This window comes from Peromyscus californicus, unplaced genomic scaffold, assembly GCF_007827085.1.
Source record: "Peromyscus californicus insignis strain IS unplaced genomic scaffold, ASM782708v3 Scaffold_19__1_contigs__length_69161282, whole genome shotgun sequence".
Classification (NCBI taxonomy): domain Eukaryota; kingdom Metazoa; phylum Chordata; class Mammalia; order Rodentia; family Cricetidae; genus Peromyscus; species Peromyscus californicus.
The window spans coordinates 11493415-11503780 of record NW_026294491.1 but is presented as its reverse complement, the minus strand read 5'-3'; the positions used below and the strand labels follow the sequence as shown (position 1 = coordinate 11503780).

Sequence of the window (10366 nt, the reverse complement as noted above, 5' to 3'; positions counted from 1 at the left end):
AAGGGCCGCGGCAACCATGAGTTTTGTCCACTGTTCCATAGCCATGGGAACCAGAGTTTTTAAGTTAAGGGCCAGGCCTGGTGGCTCCCACCTTTAATCCTAACACTCCAGAATTCCAGAGTCATAGGCAGATCTCCGAGCTCTAGGACAGCCAGGGATGTATGAGATCATGCCCCAGTCGCCCCAAAAAAGGTGGGGGTAGTTAGGCATGATCATATAAATTGGCCGCTGCTTTGGAGGATGACTTAAGGGGCAAATGCGAACACAGGCGGCCAGCTAAAAAGCCACTGCAGGTGCCCCTCTCTACTTGTGCAGGAGTGGAGTAGCAGAAACCCTCAACATTGGGCCTCGACCCAGGAAACAGTTCTGGGTGAAGAAGGCTTTGACTTTAGCTCCCAAATCCTGACTGCAATTGCAAAGAGAAACCAGACAGACGCTTAGAAAACACTCACGTTTAATGACAGTCTCGGCTTTTTAAAAAAGGCTTTATACACTGTATACACATTCACATGGCTTTGGAAGGTACCTGTGCTAGGGAAAGCCCCACCCCCCACCCCAAGAAGAAATGGCCCAGGGCAAGGCTGTGAGGTATGTGGGGCCTCTGAGGTTCAGTGTCTCCAGGAGGAAGCAACTGCCTCCCTGGCTGGCTGGCTGGCTGTGTACCTTTTGGCCAGGAAACACATCTCTGACTCACCTACCAGAAGATAATCAGTCCATCATCTCCCCAGACCTGACTTATTAGACCTGAGGCCCAGTTGCTTGGCTGGGGCAGAATGGTACCCTGGGTATCTCATCACTAACACCACTACCCACAGGAACCTCATTACAAGAATCGAATGAAGACACTGTGGTTCCTGAATTCATGTGGGGGTTCTGCTTTGAGGGGCAGAGATAGAGGCCTTGGGCAGCCAGGTAGACTGTAATCTACGTAAGTGGGATACTGTTGGCCCAAGACCTCCCTTATTTTTAAGTAATGCCAAAGCCTTTGCCCAGTCTGAGACAGTTGCTGACAGGTGACCACGACCAGCATGGCCCTCCCTGCAAATGGTGCCATACCCCAACTCACTCCCCTGAGGAGACATAGGCTCTATCTGTCCCATGCCTGAAGCCACAAAGATGGCTGTGGGTCTCTTTAATAAGTGGCCTGGCAGGGGTCAATACCCCTGAATGCTTCCAAGGTGTTGTCAGCTGAAAGTATTAGCAGGCTCTGCACAGTCGAAGAAGTCAGGACCTGTAAGGCGAGGGAAGCCCTCCAGAACCTTCACCTTCACGGGGTCAAACTTCCAGTAGAGATGGCCACGCAGGAAGTAGGCATAGCCTGAAGAGAGAAGGAAGTCAGGTTGGGTAAGCGGACACTGGCCTCTGCACCTGCCTGTCAGGCTGGGTCTAAGGACAGACACTGCTGAGTGAGCAGGCCATGGCCACTACTGAATTCTTCGGAATCTGCACAGCTGGATACAGTGGCTTTCATGTCTGTACTTCCTGCACTCAGGAGGTACAGGCAGGAGGATAGAGTTCAAGGGCATCCTTGGCTACATAGCAAGTTTGAAGCCAGCCTGGGCTACATTTATTTACTTCTTTTACCTTCAAAATAAGGAAATAAATAAATCTGCAGATTCCAGAGCTGGCTTACCAGAACCTCCTTTCCCTTCAGGGAGCCCTTCTACCTGGCCCCAGGGTCTGGTTCAGTAGGTACTGGGAACCTCAGCTTGTCTGACCTTTCAGGAAAGCAAGTACTGCCACTGTTACCAAGCTCCCCGTTACTTCCACACCTACCCACAGACTACAGAAGGCAATACCAGAGGTATAGAGCTTGAAGCTACTCAAAGTAGTTCTCACAGTGAGTCCCAGTGTGGGGTGGGCACAGCCTTAAAGGAGAGGAGCAAGCAACCACTGGGCTTGACTCTACTTCTCTGCACTTAGGGAGAAGCCCTGCGGTCCAGTGGTTACAAGCAGTGGCTGATGGGAGTTCTGGCTCTCCCATTGTTCATCTGGTATGGTTAGTAACCTCGCTGCCCGTTCCTCTGTTTGCCCCTCTGGAACTATGCTAGTAAGAACTGTTATGGTCAGACATGGTGGGGCACTGTCTATATACCAGCATTTGGAGGTAGCGGCAGGCAGACTTCTGTGAGTTCAAGCCCAGCCTGGTCTATAAGGCAAGTCCCAGGTTAGCCCAGGATACATAGTAAGACCCTGCCTCAAACCAACCAACCAGCAGCTGTTGTGATGTCAGAAGGCTGTTCTCAGAGTTGTCTGAGACATGGAAGGACTTGGTGCTGTGCCTGAAGCATTGTCTGCCCTTGGTAAGCACTGGCTCTGGCCAAGGGACCTGGGCAAGTCCTTGTACCTCTCTGGCCTTCAATCTCATTTGTAACATGGGGCATAACACTGGTTGGCCACCAGGAGGGGAGATGACACTAGACAAAGGACCTGTGAGGATGAGCCGGGCCTCATGAAGTCAGGTGTGTGTGTGTGTGGTCAGGGACGACACATGATGTCAACACACAGGATGACAGCCACTGTTGTGTAGAAGTGTGAGGGCTACTATACTCGCTCCCCGCCCTCCCCCACCTCCCCCGCAGCTCACCCTCAGCGTCCTGGAAGGCAGCATCGATCTCAGAAGGTACCCCTCGCCAGTCAGTGGCCCGTCGGGGCACAGGATTGTCCACACGTTGGGTTCTGGGGTGGAAACGCCAATAGTCTCCACCTCGGAAGAAGTAGATCTTGTTCTTCTCAGGACCCCAGACCAAGGCAGCATGGACCGGGGACCCCTGCAGGCCCAGCTCGGAAAGTGGTGCAGGGCCTAGGACTGGTTTCTCACCGTCATATACCCAGTACTGAGCACCTGCCAGAGAGGAGATGCTGCCAGGAGCTGCCAAGCCACCACTGCCATGCCCAGCCACTGTGGATCTGCTTGGCCACCATCAGGGACTCTCCCAGCCTGTTTCTTTCGCTTGCAAAACACTGCTGGCCAATAGTGCAACCTTCTCAGCAACCCTCCCCCACGAGGGATGTTAGAACCAGCTGGGATGAGTTGGGCTGAGAAGAAAGATAAGCTTGGGTTCAATAAGCCCAAGTTAAGGTTATTCTCGTCAACAGAGGGCTGCCCATTGCAGATGTGTGCTGACCACCCTGGGACCCAGCCCACCTGTAACAGGCCCCTTGGCTACCCTGGAATGCACATACAGGGTTCCCATGCCTCACCTGTGTTTATGAAGTCCTGCCACCTGGAATATTATAGGTTGTCATCTCTGCCAGATGAGAGTTGAAATCACAGGCTCCAGGGTCACTATGCCCAGATCAGTTTCCTGCTCTGCTTTTTCCAAGCTTTAGACCTTATGTGAGTCATTCTGCCCGAGTCTAAGTCCTCATCTCTGAAGCCCCACCCCACATGGTGGCTTTGGGGGTTGAATATATCAGCCTGCAGCTGCAGAGTGCAAGACCTTCAGTGCTATTTGGATCTTAAAAGCTGCCACCTCTGGGAGACTCATCTGTAAGCCCCACTCTCCCTTGGCTCTAAGTCCTCAGGGCACTGTCTCCCTGCCCACTGTGTCCCCGACTCCTCTGTCTCTACTCCTGGCCGACTTCCAATCCCCACTCACCTTGGAAGAACCAAATATGCCCCTGGGCATCCTCAAAAGCTGCATCCACGGGGCTTGGCAATCCTTGCCAGTGCCGAGAGGCCAGAGCGGGATACCCAGGCTGCAGCTGCCCACTGCGCAGCCTCCACACAAAGCCTGCCTTGAAGAAGAAGAGCTCGCCCCGGATGGTGGAAACTGCATCAAAGGAAGTCTCACAGACATCCGGCGGGGTTTCCGGCTGGGGTGGGATAGAGGAGGCAGAAAAGAGCACATACTGGAGCCATGTAAGGCCCGCAGGGGTGCACAGGGAACAGGGACAGAGTCTTACCTCCAGCAGTGCGATCTCGTTGGTATCGATCCCAGCCTGGGAGCCCAAGGCTGGGGCGTGGGAGGTGGGGGCCAGCCGGGGCCGGCCGTAGAGGTGCTGAATGCCCCTTCGGTCATCTGGGCTGAGGCTCAGTGGGTATCGGAAGGTGTAGAAAGGGGACATAAGGGCCTTAGCCGCTGTGGTGTGTTGCAGCCCCAGAACATGGCCAAATTCATGAGCTGCCACTTGTAGCAGGTCTGTGCCTGGAAAAGGGGGTGGTGAGTTAGTGACCTCCACCTCCTGCACTGGCCAGTCGCCAGATTCATCTCTAGATCCCGGCTTAAGTGCTTCCTAGCTGCGTCATCTGGAAGATGGGTCTCTAGCACATACCCTGGTTGTCCCCGATAGTCCAAGTTTCATCATAGTCAAAGTGTACATCTCCTTCTCGGTGGGTCTTAGGGAAGAAAGCATGGGCCAGGATGCCCCCAGGCCCATCAAATGGCAAGTTGTCCCCATGCCAGTACCTGGGGGTGGGGGGAGGGGAAGAACACAGTTAGAGGTTGCTGACAGTGGGGTGTGTTCCCAGAAAGGTCCCAGGCCACAGGTTTCACCTGGTGAAGTCAATCATGATGTCGGCGCGTCCCTCATGCACCTCGGTGAAAGTGAGTGGTGTCACCTCACTCCATACCTGGAGGGCCTCTGCCACCGTCTGCCGTACCTGCTCCCTTACAAGCTGCCATGGGAACCGGAGGATCCTGGGGGGAGGCGGAGGGGCCTGGGCATGGGGCAAGGAAGCCCCTGAGGACTGAGGAGTCAAGCTTCCCCTAGAGCTGAGTGTGGTGACTCATGCCTTTTCTGCCCAGCACTGGAGAAGCTGAGGCAGGAGGATTTCTGTGAGTTTGGGGCTATTTGGGCAATTATGAGAGATCCTGTCTCACCACAAGAAAGAAGATCCTCCCCACAAGAAAGAAGTGTTGCCTTTGGGTGGTCAATGGGCAGGGGCATTCAGGGCTGCAGCCAGGAGTGTCCAGGGTCTCAGGTTTAGGGAACTTTTTCTACACGTGGGTTCACCTTTGTATGGGGTTGTGTATGTTTAGATATACACACTGAGTGGAAAGGTTACAAGACCAGGAGTCCCAAGACCTGACAGTACAACTCACTGTGAGGAGCCTTGTGCTGGAACTTGGTTTCCCAACCGGGAAATTCTGCGCCCCTATCCCAGCTCCAGTGCCCTATGACCCTAGACCATTGTCTCTCAGGCTAAGTCTCGGCTTCCTCGCCACCTGCTAAGGGACCTCCTGTATCACTAACAAGTAGTCCACCATTACTCGTGTCCACCTACAAAAGGCCTAAGTTGTTATGGTAGATTTGAACAATCTACCAGGGCTGCAGCTCTGTCCCATTCACTACTGGTCCCAGGCCTGAGCCTTAGAGGTATCTAATAAAGCCTGTCTGAAGCCAGTTGGCAGTGGGGCACGCCTTTAATCCCAGCACTCGGTGGATCTCTGTGAGTTCGAGGCCAGCCTGGTCTATGGAGCGAGATCCAGGACAGGCAGCAAAACTACACGGAGAAACCCTGTCTTGAAAAAACAAAACAAAACAAAAAGCCTGCCTTGAGTGTCTGAAATCTTCTCCCCAGGTGCGCTGAGATTCTTCTAGGCTGCAAGAGGGCATAATCTGCGTGTCTAGACCAAAGTTCCAGGTTACTGGTCCATGAATGGCTGGGGGAGGAGGATCAGTGGGCATGCAGGTCTGTGTACTGTGTGAATGAGGCCTCGGGCATCTCAGGATGAAGGTATAAGGATAACATGCAGTCCTGCTCCCCTGCCCTCTGGTCCCTACCTATAGGTGAGGTCTGTCTTCTCCCAGCGCCCTCCTGACAGGACGAAGCGCTTCTGTCGGTTTCGGGCATTCAGCACATCAGGTGGGTCAGGCACACCACATCGTGGAGGTCTGGAGCTACTAGCAGGACTAGGGGCCCAACGGGAGGCAGGGGCAGATGTCAAGCTATTAGGCGGAGCTGCATGTGGGAGCTGGTGCCCTCTCTTCCCAGGGTGGTAACGATGGCTGTCCTGGGCAAGAAAAACGACGCAACAACCAAGTCAGCTCAGATCCCCGGAGCCTAAGGTTTTAGAGGTAGTTCTTTAATGCAGCCTGCTTAGCCCACTGAACTGCTGTGCCAACGGAGGAGCTGGAAGGTATGCTGGCACAGGGCTGGGTCCATTGGCCTTAGGTTGAGCCTCTGGTGTCCTGATACTTGTCCAAGGCATCAGGCTCTCTCCTCTTGCTCCTGCCCTGCTGGAGGGCCCTGGGCTGTCCGTCACCAGCTCCTATCGACCAGGCTAAGGAGGTCTAGATGGGAACACATTAAAACTAGGGGAACATGAGCCTATGAAGCCCTGAGTTCTCCAAATGTACCCAGGAAGCTCCTAAGGATGCTCCTATGACCCTCGTCCAGCATGGAGGGGCTCCAGCCTGCAGTGTGGTCCTGGGCTTGCTTGCCTAACACATGGGGATGAGACCCCAATGAGTGTTGCTCGGAGGACACAAGGTGAGGCACGTTGAGCACTTAGCACAGGCCTTGGGCATCAGGTAGCCGAGGTCAGAGTTCCCTTTTTGTGGCCTACATTGGTGTGCTGGTCATTAAATTCAGGGCTGACTGTTCTTGTGCTCTACTCCTGAGAAGCATCCCATCCCTGTGAGATTCCAGTCCGAGTAGAGACACGTTTGCCCACACCCTGCCAGATCCGTGATCTCCTGCCCCTTTGATGCAGAAAGGGTAGGACAATCAGTTCCCACTCTGTCAGTGTCTCAGGACCACAGATGGCAATGGTGACCAGAGCTGCGTTTTCCCACATTCTTCCCATATTCTCCCCCCGAGGGGACAAGATTACAATGATTTTCTTTGGGAAAGTTACAAAGCATCCGAGGTAATTCACACAGGGGGTCACTGAAACTCCACCTGGGGACCCCAAAGCGTCACAGTGAAGATGTGGTTCTATATGACCTGGTTCTATATGACCAGCTCCAAGGGCCTGTCTAAGCAGCCAGCAGGAGAGGCAGGTTCCCCTAGGCAGTTCTAACAAGGCGAGTCTAGAGACCCTAATAGGGTGTTGTCATCCCCCAGGAGGCCCTCCTGGCTCAAAGTCTAGCCTGTCTGCTTGGTGTCTCTTCGTTGCCACCCAGTGAGGCTGGTAGAGCAGCCATGAGAGAACAAAAGGTAAAGGAGATGCACAGCTCTTCCCATCTCCACCACGGTCCCTTCAACACCTCCCTCCTCCCTGTGAGGCACCAAGGTCATGGCCAGAAGCTGTGAGCTTCTGAAAGCCAAATTCTACGCACTGGTGACCCCGACAAGTCACTGTCTTTGTTGAACTTCCACGTCTCTGTCTGTCAGATGGCCAGAGTGCCAGAAGAAGGAGCGGAGAGGCACACTGTAACTCCTGCAGCAGCATCTCCCCGAGAGGGCCTTCCCGGACTCTACCCCCTTAGGCCTTTTACTCCCACAATCTCCTCTTCCCAAATTCTCAGCCCTCCCAGGACTATTGGGGAGCCAATGAGCTAGACTGGTAAGCTCAGAGCACCCCTGGCCTCATCTACAGCTCTGGAGAGTTTGGGGGAGCAGTCATTAATTTTATCCTAAATGCCCAACATCACAGAGCATGGGAACAGAGTCCAGAGAGGTTAAAGACTTAGCCCAAGATCACACAGCAAGCCAGACAAGAGCTGGGCTCAGAGCTGGGGCTTATGCCTCTCCGCAGAACTCACCCGCTCCCCACCAGCTTGGCTCATCTCCAAGACCCACATTCCTAAGAAGAAGCATTTCTGTTTCTAGTGCACTCCTTTCTCAGCTAGCAGCCTTCCTTCGGGCTGCCCTGACTCACTCCGCCCCACCCTCCCCTGGCCTGGCAGCTGCCAATCCACAGCCTCAGACACACTCAAGGGACTCCTGGGTGACCCAGCCTCCTGGCATAGCTCAAACAATCAAGGTCAGCCCTAGGAGTACCGTCGAATCCAGACCATGAAGGAACCCAGCGGAAGGTAGATAAGAAAAGTCCTCAGACTAGGAGGCCACTGGGGAAGACCAGGCTGGTGGTGCCCCTTCCCGAATCTCAGTCCGCTTTTGAGTTAATGCGGATGATGCGGGTCAGTAGTAGGCAACCTTGAGAGGAAATCACTTGGTTAGGCGGTGATGAGGCAGGGGAGCATCAGAGAAGGCAAGGAAAGAGCCCAAGTCATACAGCCAGCTGGTACACAGACTTGGGCTTCTGTCTAATCACCCCCTTCCCACCCCTCCCCCTCTGGCTCCAGAAGGGAAGGCAGCTTCCCTGGCCACTGGGTTGTGGGGCTTTCACCAGCTCAGCAAGTTGGGGGCTGGGCTGAATAAATATTTACAGAACTCTTTCGGCCCTGCTGATGGCAGTCTAGGGATTAAAAACACTAGAGGTGACCCTCTCTGTGCATCTATAGAATGACAGATCCTCAGCTCGGACCCCCCCCCCCCCCAGGCTTTCCCCCAGGCCCTGTACAAGCATGGTGAGTGGTGACAGCTACAGGGGACCGCGCTCCTCCAGTGCGCCTGGCCTTGCTTCGTTTTATCCTCAGTGCCCCACAGTAGGTGCTGGCGTGCCCTCCTGCTTTGTCCTCGTATAGACCAAGGAGTTTGGGGTGCATTCACTCAAGGTTTCATGGTGCAAACTCCCAAAGGCATGAGTTCAATCCATGGCAGTGGGGCTGGGGTGGGGGTTGCTAGCGACTGTGCTCCAAGTTCTAGGGCAGGAAACTCCATACTCTGCCTGAGGAGCTCCTGATCCATGATACCCACCCTCCTTCAATACCCACCCCCCCCTTTCCAAATGCTTTTGCTCCCGAGGCCAGTGTGGGGCAAAACTGGCAGATGGACCAGTGTGGCTGGACTGAGGGGCCAGTCCCAGGACACCTGCCTGTCATACCGTTCTCCCATCATTCCTTGAGCTCAGCTGGCAGCTAAGGGCAGGGTACCCGGTGGGCATTGTAGGTCTGTAGTGGTCCCCGCTCCAGCCCCAGCCCACTTAATTGCTACTGTGGCAGGTACCTCAAAGGCCAGCCTGGAAAGATGCAGCCATTGGGACACGCAGGCTGTGAGCCCCTCGATCCTTCTTCTCCCTCTTTGCCTCCTTCTCTGCACCCCCTTTCCTTTCTCTCCCTGTGTTTTTGTTCCCTGAGTGTCTACAGCACCCAGTTTCAGTGCCCCCTTTTATTCTGACTGCCACCCGATGCTCATACACACTGTCTCTCTCAGGTACATTCTCGGTTGGCTCCAAGTCTCCCAAACTTGCCTTCTGCAGGTGGAGGCACCTCTCTCAACGTGGGCCCCATTTTCTCCTTCCCCAGCTCTTCCTTTATTCTCCATCCACTGTTCACACCTTGCAGGGGTGATCACCGGAGGCTGCCACCCCCGACCCTCCCCTAGACTTGCTTTGCTTCCTTCCTGTGATGAACCAAGGGGCCCTGGTACCCACTCCCTCTGCTGCCTCTACCAACACACACTCCAGCATCCCTAGCTGGGGCTGGCGAAGCCGGTCCCCAAGCTGAGTCCAGCGCACAGTCGCGCTTAACCAGCCTCATAGGCTCCACTTGCACACCTCCAGCGACGGGAAGCTCATTATCACGGCCAGAGAAACCCAAAAGGCATTTCAGGGACCGATTGCGCTAGGGTAGCCGGGGGCGCTCGGTGGGTCAAGCTCAGCCAGTGGGCCCAGCCCGCGTGCCCAGCCCTCCCTCGGGGAGGAGCGGCGGGCACTCACCGGTGGCCTGGCCCGGGCCATCAGCGGCGGCGGCAGGAGCAGCAGTAGCAGTAGCAGCAGCAGCAGCAGCAGCAGCAGAGGCGGCTGGAGCAGGAGGGCGCGCGAGATCGCGCGGAGGAGACAGGCGGCCCGTGCCATCCGCCCCGGGGCTGCTGGGCCTGCTGGGCCGCGCAGGGCTGCCGCCCCTTATAGCATTCGCCCCGCCCCCCGCCGGCGCCGGGACCGCACCCCCCCACCGCCCCGCCTTCCCCTGCCTTTTGTTCTAAACTCAGCCGGTCTGCAACCCCGGCCTGGGTTAGGGAGGAGTGCCTGGAGGGGCTGGACCCCTCAGACTGATAATAGCCAACCCCACTTTCAGAAGTCTCATCCTCTGCCAGTCTCCACAGTGGCTTGACCTCTCTCTGTCTGACTTCTTCTAGCCTGCGACAGGTGGTCAAATCCTCCATCCTCACAGCCCTAGCCAATGCACTAGGAATGCAGTACAATAGTTCCTGCAAGAAACCCGCTATTGAAGTATGACTTCTGGGGAAACTAAGGCATATATATGGCAGAAGGTGGCCAGCCCCTCACCTTAAACCAGAGACGGGTCTGGAGAGATGGATCAGCCGTTAAGAGCACTTGTTGCTCTTGCAGAGAACCAGGGTCCCATTCCTAGCACTCTTCACGGTGGCTCTCCTAGAGTCCGATGCCTT

At 55.3% G+C, this 10366-nt stretch overlaps 1 protein-coding gene across 2 annotated transcripts; it reads right to left on the bottom strand.

Moving 5' to 3' along the window:
* Positions 1-437: 437 nt before the first annotated feature.
* Mmp11 (matrix metallopeptidase 11) lies at positions 438-9871 on the bottom strand. 2 transcript variants are annotated; one of them, XM_052744662.1, is made up of 8 exons: positions 9675-9871; positions 5731-5960; positions 4500-4643; positions 4279-4412; positions 3910-4151; positions 3603-3819; positions 2588-2845; positions 438-1318 (listed from the first exon to the last, which is right to left on the bottom strand). In XM_052744662.1, exons 1-8 carry the CDS (start codon positions 9810-9812, stop codon positions 1185-1187), a joined length of 1497 nt encoding a protein of 498 aa, XP_052600622.1. In that variant the 5' UTR covers positions 9813-9871; the 3' UTR covers positions 438-1184. The 2 variants fall into 2 exon arrangements, with proteins under 2 accessions (XP_052600622.1, XP_052600623.1); XM_052744663.1 differs by lacking the exon at positions 4500-4643 and having other exon boundaries at positions 9675-9870.
* Positions 9872-10366: the final 495 nt, after the last annotated feature.